General features: G+C 39.2%; 1 protein-coding gene across 1 annotated transcript in view; it reads left to right on the top strand.

Moving 5' to 3' along the window:
- Positions 1-17,276, top strand: part of si:ch211-186j3.6 (neural-cadherin) — a 250,361-nt gene that overhangs the window by 183,747 nt on the left and 49,338 nt on the right. The window contains exon 27 of the mRNA XM_046396664.1: positions 5,825-6,039. Coding sequence (XP_046252620.1) covers positions 5,825-6,039 — 215 coding nt within the window. The remainder of the gene's footprint in view (positions 1-5,824; positions 6,040-17,276) is intronic.

Raw genomic sequence — 17,276 nt, 5'->3', positions numbered from 1 at the left:
GTGCAAAGGTCTTAGGCCACCATTGCATGTTGTTTTAGCATAGATTTAATGACCATCAATATTTATTTTTCGGTCTTTTCTTTATTAAAATAAAAATACAAAATACATATGTATATGTATATGTACACAAAAACAACAACACAATATTCAGAACTATATGGCTTCTACAGGCAAAAGTCAGTATTTAATGTGACCTCCTTTGACACTGAGCAGATCTTGAACTCTTTTGGGGAGACTGCCAAGTTTGTTTTCAAGTGAAAGCTTCTGGTATATTATGCCAGGCTTCTTTATGCACTTCCCAGAGTTCTTCTTTAGATTTTGGCTGTCTTGTATTTCTTTCTCTGTCCAGGTGATCCCATACAGCCTCTTTAATATTTAGGTCTGGACTCTGTGGAGTCCATGACTGTCAGTGTTTTAGCAGCTGGTTTTCTCTCCAAATATGTTTTCACTGCATTGGCAGTATGCTTGGGATTGTTATCATGCTGAAAAATAAAACCATTCCCAAATCAGCTACTTTCCAGAAGGAATGGCACAGTGAATTAAAACCTGTCTTTACTTTTCAGCATTCATGATCCCATCAATTTGGAAAAAGATTTGCCAACACCGCTGGCAGAAATACAGCCACAAACACGGACAGACCCTCCACCATGTTTCACTGAAGGCAGCAAGCACTCATTCTTCCATGCATGTCCAACTCTTCTTCTCACACATTGTCAACGATTGGACCCAAAAATTTCAAACCTGCATTCGTCACTCCATAATACTCTTTTCCACTGATCTTCATTCCAATCTTTGTGAGCTTTAGCATATCTAGATCAAGCTTCTTCGGACTGCAGTAGGGTCAATTTGGCATACCAATGAAGCTGCCAGATGCTGAGCCAGGTCTTTGCTAGACTTCTTCTGGTCTCTCAGAAAAGAAACTTCTCGTCAGATCTATATATAGATATATAGATATATATCTATATATACGCATATAACTGTTCCACTTTATTCAGCTTCAGTCTCATAATATTACTGTTACATGATAAGGCTTTTGCCCTGATTTCAGAGTGTCTGTGTTTTCGTGAACACATTATTTTTCCTTGAACATTTCCTGCCCACAAGAACCATCATCATCCTGTAAATCAGTTATCTTGTAGAGCCTGATCCATGAGCATTTTTTTAAAAAAAAAATCTCCATCTTGTCTTCTTTGTTAAGATTGCTATAGAGGATTGTGTTAAAGTCATTTAGAAGTTGAAAAGGAGTAAGAGTCTACAGCCAAACTAGGTGCTCTGTGACACTGTACATACACTATATAGACAAAAGTATTGGAACAGACCTCTTTATTACTGAAGGTGATTCAGGTGTGGTGTGGGGCTGGTTTTCAGGGGTTGGGTTCAGCTCCTTACTTCCAGTGAAGGGAAATCTTAATGCTTCAGCATACCAAGACATTTTGGACAATGCTAAGCAATGTCTGACCTCACAAATGCTCTACTGCATGAATGGGAAAAGTTCCCACAGAAACACTGCAAAATCTTATGGAAAGCCTTCCCAGAAGAGTGGAAGCTGTTATAACTGTAAATGTATGTATTTAGAATGCAAGATCATTAAAGTCCCTGTTGGTGTACTGGTCAGGTGTCCCATTACTTTTGCCTTGAGCCAAATACTGGTCCATACCATTAATTTAACAGGTACGTGTCATAAGCTGAAGTACCAGACACATTAAAATTGTTACAAGCTCAAAAAATAGGATCCCCAAAGCAGAACACTCAAGCAGTAAAGTAAAAACAATGAATTTGCAGAGTCTTTCAGAGAAAACGCTATTTTTTAACATTTTTAACAACATTTTATTTTTAACAACACTAACATTTCTAACTCTAACAGTCCTACTATGGTGGGGTGGCAGGCAAGTGGATGTGGTCTAGAGCTGCCAGCCAACCCAGCCCACATAAGCGGCATGAGCAGAGTGTAAATTCATAATGGAGTCACACTGCTCACGCGACCAGCACCAAGGGATTGTAAGAATTCTTACAGTTCATCTTTACTGTGTATGTAGACTGTCAGCAGAGCCAACATGGGGTTGGTACAGTGTAAACAAACATATGCTGGTAACTGTAACTTTAAGCCAAGAACACACAATAATTTGGAGGCAGTTGTATCAACTGAGTAGTAACTAGCTATCTAGCCTGAAATATTACAATATATGTACCACACAAAATGTCTTCTTGCTCATGCTTCAGCTGTTCAGTCAGTGTCACTGTTTCACCAACAATAGAATGGCAACATGGTGCCAACTGTCACTGCTTTGTGCACATAAGTCTGAAGTCAAATCATTTCATCCTCTCTGTTCATGTGAACATGACAGCACACTCACAGGCATATGCAACACCGTAACATTAAACATAATACAAAGTAGAAATTTCTTCATTTTAGGTAGTGATCCTATTTTCTCGAACAAGCATGTGCCATGTCATTTACAGAGCAATTTGATTTCAGTTTGATGTTACCATTTAACAGCATTCAACCATGAGGACATTATAAAATTGTTACAACTGAAATAAATGGCAGGTTTCAGCTTTGAAATTATAATGCGAGGTGCAACATCTATATTTGCACAGACAGGGAATCAGTGAAGCACACACACACATATATACATGACCTTGGCAGAATTTAGACATCACAGAAAAGAAAATTATAGTGGCAGCTGCTGCTACAGGTGCTGTATGCTTAAAATGTTCAAATACTTAAACCCGGAGGACCAACGCCAACATACGTGTTCAGCACCACACATACATAGTCCCTGTGAACATATGTGAGAGCAGATGAAGTCTCATCACACACATGTCCACTAAGCTCTCTTGCTGTGTCTTGTAGAAGTTAATTTTACCCTTCAGCTTCATTTAATTAGAAGCAGTGAGTGAAAAGGGCAGGATTTCAGTCTGGCTTGCTAGAGTCAGTGTGTAATGCGGCTCATCGCTGGACCAGAGCGGGGATGACTGGCTGGATCCACATTATGCATAATCCCAAGATTACACACATGCACACAAACCAGCGCACACAAATACACAATTAGAGATGTAGACATATTTTTTCTCCCATTCTCTCACTGTTTATCTGTGCAAACAATGCTGTATTGCCTTGTGTTCTGAGACACTTTTATTGCCTAGTTCACAGTACTGATGGAGCAGATGTCTTGATAGCTATACACACTCCTCAAAAACTCCTCAAAAGGTGAATTGTCCCGAAATGAAGAAAGAAACCCTATGAATGTGGTATGATCAACAAACTTGAACAACTTAATTTGTCAGAGATTTTTTCCCCATTTTCCCACTCATGCAGTAGAGCATTTCTGAGGTCAGGCACTGATGTTGGACCAAAAGGCCTGGCTCACAGTCTCAGTTCCACTTCATCCTAAAGGTGTTGGATGGGGTTGAGGTCAGGACTCTGTGTGGGCCAGTCAAGTTCTTCCACACCAAACTCCTCCAGCCATGTCTTTATGGAGCTTTGCTTTGTGCACTGAGGCACAGTCATGCTGGAATAGAAAAGGGCCTTCAACAAACTGTTGCCACAAAGTTGGAAGCATAGCATTGTCCAAAATGTCTTGGTATGCTGAAGCATTAAGATTTCCCTTCACTGGAAGTAAGAGGCTGAGCCCAACTACTGAAAAACAGCCTCACACCACACCTGAAAGTTCAAAGTTGAGGGCCAGCCCCTGAAAGAGCCCTGGACAATTTAGTCGATTTAGTGTATGTTGAATTGTCTGCTTGGACAAGTTCAGTGGACTTACAGACCCACCTCTCCATTGAATAAATGTTCTATTTTACAGCAATACTGGACAAATGTATCTTCATTTAAACATGCTTATTTGATAGTGAAGACATTGGGCCTTGGGTAAGTTGTAAAACACGACTGTGGACATACATCCACACCTGGATGTAGAATTCATATTTGAAAGCACTGTGATATGTGAATCATGCTTCTATTTCTAGATTCTTCTTGTTATGAAATACAATATTTACCGACGCTGAAATTTCGCTCACTAAGGTATTAAATTTATTATTATCACTCACAAGATTTTTGGGACGCATTGTTATAAATGCCTTTTCAAAGATGGAGAGAAAAAAATGGAAAAACTACACCTTTAATTCAGATGAGCAGGAGTTGTCTGTGAATGTGAATGTTAAATTGCTCTAAAATATCACTCACTATCTTTTATGAAAAGTGAATGTGGGCCAGAAGGAAAGTGCAGAAAATGTTTCTCTGTGAAGTGTCAGCCAAATAGATGACAAGGAGAGAACAAGGCAAAGCAGGCAAAGTTGTCAACTCTGAGACACAGGTGCTGTGTGATTGTCATATTTTCAATCACACTACTGTACCTGAGCTCTGTAGCAACTGCTGTGTGATTCTCCAGGTTCAGAAGAGGAGAGGAAGCAAGAAATGGTGCATTCGGAATGAGGAACAAAATGAGGATAGAAGGGGAACTACGGGAGAGAAATAAAGGAAATTAGGAAACAATAGTAGCACAATGAGGAGTTAGAGAAAGAAGGAGAATGAAAGGACAGGAAAGCTAAAAACAGACAAAAAGTAAGAAAAGAAGAAAGAGCAAATGTGAAGAGAAGGGAGACCACATGTTAATATTATAAGAGATAATACGCCATATATTTACAGTAGGATCAGATATGACCCCTCCCCAACACATACAGACAGATTATGGCCACGATAGAAGGAAGAACATACTGATAATGGAGGTGCTGGGATTAATAATAAGATTAGGTGAGTGAAGGGGTTGAGGTTTGGGGGTGGGATTACAGCTGCCAGTCCAATATTAATGAACACAATTCCCAACAGACAGCGAATGAGCAACACAAAGCTGCCTAAAGAGGATTGGAGGGCTTGGCCATTGTGACTAAAACTATGTCTCAGATTGTCTTGTGCTCTGAGAATTAGGACGACATTGCCAAAAAAAAATTAAATAAATAATACAGGCATGGATGTTTTGTCTGTGCCTCACACCTGTACACACTCATAAATTGTGGATGTATGTGAATGGGATAAAAATTTAAAGCCTCTTAAAATTAAAATATTTTTTCTGTAACGTTAATCATGACTTAATAAGTAACATTCAATTTTAAAGGTAGGAAAACAGTCCTTGGATATTATTTAATAAAGATGCAGCAAGCGGCTCTGGAGAAGAATAACTGCTTGCTGCATCGCTAAATACAAACACTATGGGTAAGTGGCTTGAGATGGGCCACTAACCTAAGAGGCAACCTTGTCATGAGACTCAACAATCGTCATTATGTCTCATACACTGAAGAATATGAGACCAATGGGACACATAAACAGAAATGTATGTTTGCAATTGAAAAACAGAAGAATCAGAAAAAAAAGGTTTTGTATTTAGATATGCAAGGATGAAGAGGTTAGAAGATAAATTACTTGGATGTGTGGAAATACAGAGAGAGTTTCCTAGTGGTGAATTTTCCCTGTGGTTTTGCAACTAATGAGAACATCTGCATCAGTGAAACAGACAGAGTGAGAGAGAAACAGCCGAAGGGCAAGGCTGTCTGACAAGAGAAAACAACTAGACTGAGAGAGAGAGTACATAAAAAAAGGTAGTTGAAAGACCAAAATACAGTAAGTGGTTGAAAAAAATGGCAGGAATATTAGGATCACAATAGTGTTTTCAATTTATAGAGGTTCTGACATCTTTCGAACCATAAAGTCATACAATTATCAAGGAACATCAAAGAAATTATCAAGAGCCAAAAAAAAAAAAAAATGTTTGTTATTGCGTTCATGAATTCATGTAATTTTGGCTTTTGATTTCTTCTTCTCCCCAAGGTGCCAATGCCCAGCGCAGTTTGAAGGGCCTGAGTGCCAGCAGAACAAACACAGTTTCCATGGCAATGGCTATGCCTGGTTTCCTCCCATAATGCCTTGTTTCGAGAGCCATGTGTCGCTGGAATTCATCACTGATGTGCCTGATGGACTGCTGCTGTACAGTGGCCCCTTAGCCCAGCTGCAGGCCTGGGACCACGAGGACTTCATGGCCATAGGTAGGAACACCTCAAACTTAATAACAGTCCCATTTCACTCTGATTCTTTCCTCTTTGAGAATAGGTGTAACTGAGATGAGAGAAAGGAACTTATTTTGAATCTGTATTTAACCGATTTGCAAGTTTGTACAGAAAACTCTGTGTGATGACGTGCCGAAAGGCAGGAGAGGGAGGGACTGTGAGCCACTATGTTTCCCTCAGCTGTATCTCCAGCAAAAATGCATAAAATGCTCGTCTTTCTATCCTATCAGTATTATCTCAGTTTTGTTTCAGCAAGATTTGAATGTATTGTTACATTTAAAGAAATGTAGAATTTGTCTTGTCTGAGGGGTGTTTTGACTTGAATCAGAATTGGAATCAGATTTGTTGCAAAGTAAATTTTTATATGCAGGGAATTTGACTTTGACTTTGAATTTGACTCATGCCAGCGACCTGGGTTTAAGTGTGGTATCTGGTTCTTTCTTGCCTGTCCTCCCCTTCCCCTTCTCTGACTGTCCTATCCATTAAAGGCATACATGCCTATACATATCTATCTGTCTATATAGATCATGGCAAAAGAATATGTGCAATGTGCAAAGATAATAATCCAAAAGATGTGCGTTAATGTAAGGCATTGTGAGATACTGAGTGTCTAAATAAATGTATCTTGTATTATAGGGGGAGGTGATAAGTCTGTGTCAGTGGGGGTTTCAGGCCTTAATGATGAGGCCAGCTACAGATGTTGTTGTTGGCATGAGGTTATGTTCTTGATGGACTGCAGCCTCGTGCCTAAGAGGAGTGTCTCAAAAAGTTTGCGTCCACTTGAGCAAACCTTATGGAGAACTGCAGTAAAAGCAGACATTTGTTAAATTTAGTTACGATAATGATTACATTTGGTTCTGATCATTTCTGATAGTGGTGTGCAATTACCTTTTCATTTCGGTTCAGTCCAAAGGAGTTGTATTGACATGACTCTTCTATCTGCTTGTTAGCACAGGCTATCCATTGCTAAGGGAAACAAGGACAGCCTCTGAGCTGGCAACCTACATGCCAAGTTAGCCAAACCATAACCTGGTGCTTGTTGTTTATGAGCATAAACAAGCTAGTAACTGTTATGTTTTCTTCTGCAGAGATTTAGCCATTTAATGCAAGGCCTCACCACATGCAAATATTCCCCCAGAACAAGTTTACCCCTGACATTATTTCGCAAGGGACAGTCCATGGCTGAGGACCCCCCAAGATGTTTGTGATTGGCTTACAGAAATACAAACAAACCAGAGCAAAATGATAATTTGTACAGATGGTCTAGCTATGGAAAACAACTATGTCACCTAGCTAGAATTATTTTGTGAAGATGTGCTGATTAATTTCTCTGTGCCACTGTGATGTGACCAGAGCTTTAGAGAGAGACTGAAAACAAGAACACCAACTGACAAATATGAAAAGACACAGCGACAATGAGCAGCTTGTATGTGTGGTAATCGTTAAGTAAGGTAGAAACAAGAGATGTGTAGAATAAATGGAAACAAGCTGGAGAAAAACGATGTACTTCACTTCCCTTTTCCATTTATCCAGGAGACTAAGGATTGTTAGTAGACAAGAGCAGAAATCCATTTCAGGTTTAATTCCCTGTGTGTATTAATTTGCCTCGACCTGAGGAACAGGGACTGACAGTCACACACACACACACACACACACACAAACACACATGCACACACATGATTTTGATCTTATTAAAGCTGACACCCCATGCATTTTGATGTGTACCTCTTTGATTCCCATTTAAACATTGTTTTTTATAGAAATGCTAATTTAGAAAAGAAGGGAAAGTATGTGTAAACTGAGCTTTGACAGGCTTACCTGTTTTGCTCTTAAGGGAAACAGATCTTTGTGTCTCTGTCTTTTCTTTCTGTGGTAATATTGGTTGAAGTTTGAAGACAATAAAGCTTGTTGAAGTTAGGGCAGCAAGCAAGAATTATAGACAGGGAACAAAATGTCTTTTACGTCACGGTATATTTAGTGTTTTAATCTGAGAGACTAACGCCTCCTTGTCTCTATCACTACTTCTTTTCTTGCACTGGTCCTCTCTCTTGGGAAAGATGCTGTTGTTTCATCACTGCCAAAGTAATATGTGTGGGAGGTAAGGTCCGCCTAGAGAGCCGGACGTGCTGTGTATTTTTTCCATTTTTTTTCTGTGTGTGTGTGTTTTAAATAGGTTTGCGGTGTAAATCCTGAAATATTTCTTTGGTTTTGGTTGGTGCTAGCTTGTATAATTGATCCTTAAGAGTTCAGTTGCGGCTGGCTTGTCACTGTGCAGTGTAATTAGGCTGTACATATTTAGAGCCCTAATTAACTTGTTTCAGGGTTCACCTACTGCATGTAACAAATCTGTCAGCAAGCCCTGACTGTGTTAGTCCTTAATATAACTATAAAGTGTGTGTGATAATTAAGTCTAATATACCAAATGATGTCATGATAATACGTTTGTTGAGATCCTTTTCCATTATTTGCAGAGAAGCTGCTGATATCCAATCATTTTTGCCAGCAATGATCATATTGAATTTTGACCACCTCCATAGCAGCAATAGCATTAAATGGTCATTTGGGTTTATTGCAGCTTGGGTCTCAATTCATAGTTTTGGCCATCATTTCTACTGACCATAATTACAACGTTGAACCCCATTGATAATAACAATAATTTTATCGTTCACCTTTGTGTTATATTTCAAATACATTTGCAGGTTTGTTGTTTACAGCTGTTTCCAGATGTCCAGCTTTAAGTAACAAGGATTTTCTCTCAATACCATCATGAAACAAGTTGTCCGCGAAAACACCCACTTCCTGAACAACTAATGAATTAATGATAATTTCTTTTCTGTTAACACTTCCTTGAGGCAAGGTAAACCAGTTTTAACAGTTTTTTGTTTGTTTGTTTTGTTTTGTTTTTTGAGATGGTTATGTGTAAGCCACCCACACGACACAGCACAGGGTTTCTTTGCTTGGACACCTAATGCACAAAGCCATCTCATATACAAATATTATTAAAAAAACCATATTCACCAGCCACATCACATCACACCATCTGATATGAACAACACTGAATGGACAATATCTGATTTTTAATAAAACAGGATAATATTGGAACCATATATTGCACTTGCCCACATATACTACAAACCATATGCCTACCTACTAATCATACCAAGCACAAAGAGAGACGGAAGGAAGTACAATATTGATCACTGTACTGTTTATGTAGACATGTAACCTGCAGTATTTAGGAATGTATTTTTTGAGAATGTAGTTTAGGTTTTACATTAATCTCCCCAGTACATTTAAAATTGGTTCTATACAGTGTGTTTTATTTGTCTAGCTTAATGAATGATATTGGAGATTGTCACACAGGAAGATGATGTTTGTATTTATAGGTAATTATGCCTTCCTGTTGCAGGTGGTGAATGTGATTGGTTTCTGACTTACCAACACTTCCTATGTAAGATGGCTTCTCATTGTCACAAACCGTTTGCCCGATGGTCTGAAATGTCCCATATAAACGTATTTTGGCAAGATTGTGAGAAAGCATGTTCACACCTGCTATAGAAAATATTTAATGATTTTTTTATTTTTTTTTTCCAGTTACCTGACTTTCCATAGAACTAATTAGACTGAATCCATTTGCAGAGTATATACAAGCCAAATGTTCAAAAAAAGACAACTAATAAAGCTTATCTTTCTATTTTCTTTTCTTCAAATATCATCAGTGCAAAAGTGAACAAACAATGTTGCACATAAAGGAGAGAGCAGAACGGAAAAAACACAACACTGATGGAGTAACGGGTTTATTTTAAGGCAGCAAATGAGATTTAGAGTCTGTTTCCCTGACCAGAATCTGAACTTGTCTTCCCTAAAACAACAACAGCTTTTTGATTAAATAGGATTGAGGCACAAGGGAACAGAAAATGTGTTTCACTGTCAACCTAAGAACACAGCTTCAAGCATCCACTGCTCATGTTGATGCTCAAAGAGCCTTATTAGATTGTTGCACAAATACAAAAGGAAATCAAACCAAGTGGGGTGATTCACTCTCAAATCAAACACGCCGTGAACTGAATGCTGAAGGTCTCGTCCTGACATGAACGTATTCTAAGTACAGGAGCTCTGCTGGAAATGATAATGTGAGGGGCAAGGCACTGTTCCTGCGGCATGACTTCAAGCTGAAAGTGTCGTTTGAAAAGGGTTTTACAATAATAGTTTGAGAATACGCAGGGAGTTGGAGAGAACGAGAGGTGAAATATGAGAGAGATGGATTATGAATGTGAAGGAACAGAAGCGAGAGAAGCGGACACAAAGAAATGCCAGGTGGCTGCAAAGGAGACTGTGTTCTCAATCTGAGCTTCTTTTTCATTTCTGAATGTCAAGTGGCACATGAGAAGCCACTAATACACCATCAGAATTTTCATTTTGACCTATCTTGTGCGTGTGTGTGAAATTGTTCACCTTGTTATTAAACCTTGTTAAGTGATTGTGCCCATTGAACCTGATCATATTCCCCACTGTTTCACACACATTTCCGTGGACAGACCCTCAGCTTCATATTGAAATGCTGGTGAGCTTTACCAAAGTCGCCCACTCATTCACCCTTTTATCTTGCCGCAGGGCAGCTGTAGCAAGCCAGCCCTGCTGTGTAGGCCAGAGAAGGTGTTCAGTGCTCTTTCTCTCTCTCTCTCACACACACACACACACACACACACACACACTGGGACCATAGTTGTGTGCTACACCTAATCTATGGCCACTGGGGGAAAAAGACTATATGGTTTGTAACACACAGCTGGAATAGTTCCTGTGTATATGCGTATAGGGAATAATAGTACACATACTTAAGCGGACCTCTTGTATTCTGGGTAAGATCAGAATGCTGGTTGTTCTGTTAAATCCATTCACTTTCACCAGCATGTACATGTTGCTTATTCGCTTGTGAAGCTTTAATTTTCCAGAAAGGCGTTTTATAGTTTTACATCTTACAGTTCTTGCTCACTTTCAAAGACAAGCTCTTATTGCACATTTTCATGCATGGAGCTCATCCAAATTCCCCACATTAAAGAGCAGCAGTTATAAAACTAATATTAAGTTTTATCTAACAATACTGTATAGATATTTTATTCATAAGTTTATTGGACTAACCTGTTTTTTTAAATGAGTGATCATGATGTGCCCACAAGTGTACCAGCCTAAGTGAGCTGCCTGTGTGTGCGTGAAACTTCTGATAATTATCAGATCCTAATTATTAGGAACTGTTTTGGCTTTTGGTAAATGAGTTATTTTGACTGTTAAATGTGGAGTCTGCTGTAAAAACTGCATATTAGAATGTTAATATGCAGCCAAACCTTACGCCGAACTGTATTTGCATTCTAAATTATCTTAGCATTATCGATAGTTTGGCTGGAAAACATTACCAACTACTAGCACTTTAGAATAACTGATAGGCATTTACAGCTATTAACAATACTGGCACACAATAAACTTTCTAATGAATATTCACTTGTTTGTTTAAAGCTGCTTCCCCCCCACAAGGCTTACACCACTGATTTCAAATGCATAAATGGTTGTCACAATGTAACCAGAGGAGGTGATTTTTTTCATTATGTATCCATGAAAGCACTGCTGCTGCAGAGCTGAAAGGCCACAACTGAGACCTCTGCTATTGATATGTGGCTTGTGAAAACTGAATATGCATCACTTTATGTTGATATATTTATGGCCCAAAAGTTTCCATGAACACGCTGGCTTCCATTTTCATGTTACGTTTAGACAAATATGGCTTTTCCTTGCATCCCCACCACCTGTCTGACTGGCATTTTTCTTGACATTGTTGCAACCACCTGTCACTACCTGATCTATAGCATACTTACAGTAGGTATTTATACCTACCTTTTGCAGTCAGTTAGAATTGCTGTGTGAAAGATTATATTACCTTATTGCATCACCTGTCATGTCCAGTTTATCATGCATGGTAAATGTAAATTTTGCACAGAAGACAGGCTTTCACAGATGTGTTCTAATGGTTATTACAAGGACATACAGGTTTTTTTGTCCATCCACTGTGAATACATCTGATGGTCTATAGAAACACAATCAAAACTGTCAGTTAAATTTACAGCAACACAGTGAGCAGTTTTGTGTGCATATGTATTAATTTCTAATGTATATATATATATATAAGTTAACATGACAAAACATCATTTGTTCAAGTCTTACACTGCAAGTTATCAGTTATGGACAGTTTTATCAGTCATTCTGGTACTGCACAAAATAGAACAGGCTCACTTAGCATCATGACTGCCTGGCTTGATCAAGAAATGCAACACTTTGACCTCAGCTGTATTAGTGAGATTAATTGTCATGGTAATGATTTGTGTCCTGTGAGATCAACAATAAATGTCAAACATGGCTGGAAGCATTAAACCTGCTCTGTGATGCTTGAGCAAACACACAAGACTGCCCCACCCCCACCCCCACCCACCCAAACACACACACACACACTCACACACTCACACAGACTACCAGCCAGAGGCCAGCACTTGTCCAATCAATACACAAATTAACAAGACAGATTAAATTTGTGTAATTACAAAACCCTTGCAGAATGGAAAAAGTTTGCCAGCAGGGGGTCAGATAAGGATTGGCAGGAGTGTGTGTCTGCTTATTAACTCTTTCTTTGAACCCAAAGGAACATATTCTCAACACTTTATACAGTAAGATATTTGTTCATGTGGTACCAGCGTTAGAGAAATGGGCAGAGTGATGATGAAAACTGTAACTGGGAGAAAAGGGATTCAGCAAGCAACAACACACATACAAACACAGAATTTTGCTGTGGCATTGCATTCAGTTTCCATAGAGCTGTTTTGTAGCAGTACCCCCCAGCTTAGCACTGTAACAGCTTTCAAATAAGAGCTGCTACTGGATGTGGAGATCCAATATGCGCTGGCTGCGAGCCTGGCTAGCTAGCTGACAGTTCGTTTATACGAGAAGCTCTCTGCTCTGCACCTGCTTCATCGCCTGCTGATACATGCACAGGCTGACTTCTGTGGGCAGTAGTGTATATGTGACCACTTGAGGGTGTGTGTGTGGGTGATGAGTGGGTGTATGTGTGTAGCAGTGTGATTTGTAATGCTGTTTATGCAGTCCATATGCTCTCAGTTTGAGTCCTGTGTATCCTCAGGCCATCACAAGTAGAGGACATTTTTCATATTTAAGAGCTCCCAACTCTGTGGGAGTTCAAGCTCTCCTTGCACACAAAGCACACGCATTTACTCTCTCATACGCTCTCTCTCTTTCCCTCTTGTCTGTCTCAGAGTAGGAGGTAATGAATTACGTATGAGTAGCAGAAAAGAAGCCCAGTTGTGTGGATGAGCCCTTTAAGAGCAAAGTCTTGTCCTAACCCTAATAGACTCAGAGCATTTGAAAGGCATGTCAGCCCCTATGAAGATGCTCCCATTTGGCCTGCCAGCCTGCTGCACACCCAGCTAACCTTTCCAACTGACCTCTCACATTCCTCTCTGTGTCTGTTTCCCTTTGTCTCTGTGTTGCTCTTTCACTCACTTCAGTCAGTATAACTTTACCAAAGCAATAGATGAGAAGTTCAGTAGTTATTATGACAATAATCTATGTTTTTACATGGCTATAAGGCCATAGGATTTAATACTACACAAAAAGATTTGTGTTTTAGGAAGCAAAAATCTGTTTATTGTATTCCTGTGTGATAAATGCACAAACGAAATGTGAAATAGGTTGTACTGGCAAAGCATGACTGACTTTAATCTCTGTGTAGTACCCTAGGTGATACCACTTCTCTCTTTACTCCAAATTCTGTACACTTCATTCCGTAAACTCTGTAACATTTTTCTTTACTCAGAGATTTTAGATTATTTCTCCTCTCAAGTTTTCACAAAAGTGCTAAAAATGTACTTCAAAAAATTATGTGGAAGAAACCTTTAGTAATGTTAATTAACTGCAAACGACACTGTCAGCACTGGGTTTCACTCTCTTTATTATTGTGAAGAACACACGGCAAATGAAAATTAACAGCTGTGGTTTAACGCATTAAAATTGCATGAAATGAACGGAGCAGAACAGAAAATACAAAATATTTCATGGTGATCAGCCTTTTGAATATCAAATGTCCCTTGTTCATTTCATTTTCTTTCCCTCTTGCTCTTGTGAAAATATGGCACACAGGATTGTCAAGCTTTGGATACTTGTTAGTAGGATAAATTGATCATTGGTCTCTTTAAGCTTCTCTCACAGATTTATTTTTAAGCATCATTTTGGTCTAATAGGACTTCTGTTTATGTCTTATTAATTTATTTTTGACGGGTAAATAATAATAATAATATTGATTATTGATATTTATTGGATTACAACCATTGACATGTAAAGATGGATGAGGTATCTCCACTTACTCTCACTGTACAAAAATGAAGTTAAGCTACAGTATTGAGTTCCAACTGATACGCCCACCTGAGCAGCACTCAGCCATCAGTCATGCAGTTTAATCTTCTTCTGCTAGTATCAAAAAACTGATTAACCCCCAAAAAATATAAACACTTGAACATACATTAGTGTGATGAGAACTTGTCTAAAAAACAAACAAAAATTAACCTAATGTGCGTGTTTTTTGGAAGAAGCCAGAGCACCCGGAGAAAACCCACGCAGGGGCAGGGAGAACATCCAAACTCCACACAGAAGAGCCCAGACCAGGATTCGAACTCAGAACCCACTTGTTGTGAGGTGACAGTGCTAACCACTGTACCACTTTTCCCCTTTGTCATTTATTTTCCTCACTCTCCATCAATGATCTGCCATGTTGCTTCTTGGCTTTCTTCCCAGCTTTGTGCTCAATCACTCTCTCAATCTTTCCTCTGTAAATCACCACTCTTGTTTCTCCTCTTGTACCTTCACTTTTTCCATTTCCTCCTGTCCTCCACATCCGCCTCTTTTTTTGCCCCCTCTACAGCTCCATGTTACCCGCCCCCCCAATTTTTTTCTCTCTCTCTTTCACTCTGCTCTGCACCTCACTTGTGTGTTCCTGCTTTGAAACCTCTGAAGTCTGTATTCATCTCTTGTGAAAATGTCACGTCAATCTTGACAAGAAGACTCCTTAGCTGTGCCAGACGACTGGTTGGCCAATCTACTTTTTGACTGAGTTTAGATGTTTATGTGACTGTGCAAGTGCAGAAATGCTCATTGTTAGGCTTATGCCACTGTCCTTTGTGGCTTTGAGTCTACTGCCATCTCAGACTTATCTGCCTGCCCCGGTGCAGGCGTAAAGGGAGGTTTGGGAAAGATAGCCTTGGCATACACTGAGCTTCAGAAAAGAAGGAAATTCCTGTGTGTGTAAAGGGGCTGCCTGGAGGATGCAAAGCAAAAGAATGAGGTGTGAGATGAAGGAGGTCAGTAAATGAGAGAAGGGGATGGATAAAGGTGCAGATATGTGGGTGTTGTGGTAGAGTTTAAAGACAGTGTTTCAGTTAAACAAAGAGAGGCTTGGGATTGAATTGATAGACCAACAGTAAATTTGCTGTCTTCTTTTTTGCCAGTTGTTGAACCAGTGCATTAAAATTAATTGGATCATTCCTGAAGAGCGGCAGCAACTCATCTTGCAGCAGGAGTGGGTTAAATCAGCTTGCATGTAATTGAAGGGAAGTTGGAAGAAGAAGTGAGGCTAACAGAAAACTTGCACTTACTGTGGCTTGGAAAATGATATTACCATTTTTTAACCAATCTGAGAGTCAGCATAATGAAGTATGGGGTATTCATCAAAAAGGCACATCTCCGCCTTGACAACGCAATTTGAGAGGGGCAGCATCTCGTGTGCTCAACAGCACCTAACTGCATCTAGCTTAAGGTGAAGATGCAGTAAGATTCATGACATGAAATCATTTGAGAACATGGTGATAAGACTTATTGCACGCAAACACCGGAAGTCAACACATCTCAATACGTCATGAGTACGCCTGATAGGAAAAAAAAATGGCTTCATAACAACGCAAAATGTCAGTAGAATGCATTTGTGAATTATTTCAAAGCAACTCGATGTAAAATGTTATTTACAGTTAAAAAGTTGATGATAAAAAGAAGCAGGGCATGAGGTAAAATAGAGAGACGGGAGATGAAAGAGTGCTGATAGACAGACTGACGATGCAAGAGATGCAGCAAGAGAGATGACGAAAGTTCAGCTGAAGTCAGACACACAGCAGGTTGAAGGGCTGCAAGACGGGAATTTGAATCTTGTCAGCCTCTTTTGGATTCCAACATCTACTGACTCAAGCATGAAGGCAAATGTCATAGTGCAGAAGTTGGCAAAATTTGCACTGCAGCTTTGTCTCATTGTTAAATACAATTCTTGCATATATGATAACCACTTCAGTTTATGGGACTAGGGCTTAAACACAGCATGTAATTTGTGTCGCTATGGGCTTCCCTTTTAAAACAACAAAAAGACATGGGCTGAAGTAGCATGGGATGATGGGAGTTGTTGTCTTCATTATTAAACAGCCACCCTTCTACCTGACGTTGACAGATGAAGTAATGTTCTTCAGTTTTATTCCCGTTATGTTTAGTCAACAAAGGTGTAGTCATTTTTAGACATTTTAAGACAGAAGCATTGCATATTTTATCTTTAAAGATCCAGTGTGTATGATTCATGGGCATCTAGCAGTGTTATTGCATATTGCATCCAACAGCAGACAAGCCTCCACAGGAGATTTTTTTTTTTTTTTTTTTTGCATTTTTGCCTCACCAAAAATTGTCATTACATTTTTATCTAAATTATTTTTCAAAATGTTATTTAACTAGAAAAATGAGGAGTGCCCAATTGAATTCTAAGATGAGCAAGTTTGTTTCCCGGGCCCCACTTTGGTCAGCTCTGTTCCAAGGTAATGAAAACATGACAAAACAACAATTCAAGTTTCAGATGATTATAACTAATGAAATGATAAATATCCCATTGCTGCTAAAAGATCCCCCTAAATTCTACACACTGGACCGTTAGCCAGTAAAGTGCGAAATAGGAGTCTTCAAAATGAACTATAAGAACAAATTCTTAAGTGGAAATTGAAGCCCTCATTCAGGCAGTGGATGTGTGGGAAGGCACTTTCAGTGTGGCACTGGAGAAAATCAGGAAGGATGACCTATTGGACATGAACTGTGACAGCTTATTATTTCATTTTAATTGAATAAGGCCAACAGAGAAA

Source organism: Scatophagus argus, chromosome 1, assembly GCF_020382885.2.
Source record: "Scatophagus argus isolate fScaArg1 chromosome 1, fScaArg1.pri, whole genome shotgun sequence".
NCBI classification, from domain to species: domain Eukaryota; kingdom Metazoa; phylum Chordata; class Actinopteri; family Scatophagidae; genus Scatophagus; species Scatophagus argus.
The sequence above is the reverse complement of the archived record's forward strand: the minus strand, read 5'-3'. Positions and strand labels throughout refer to the sequence as shown.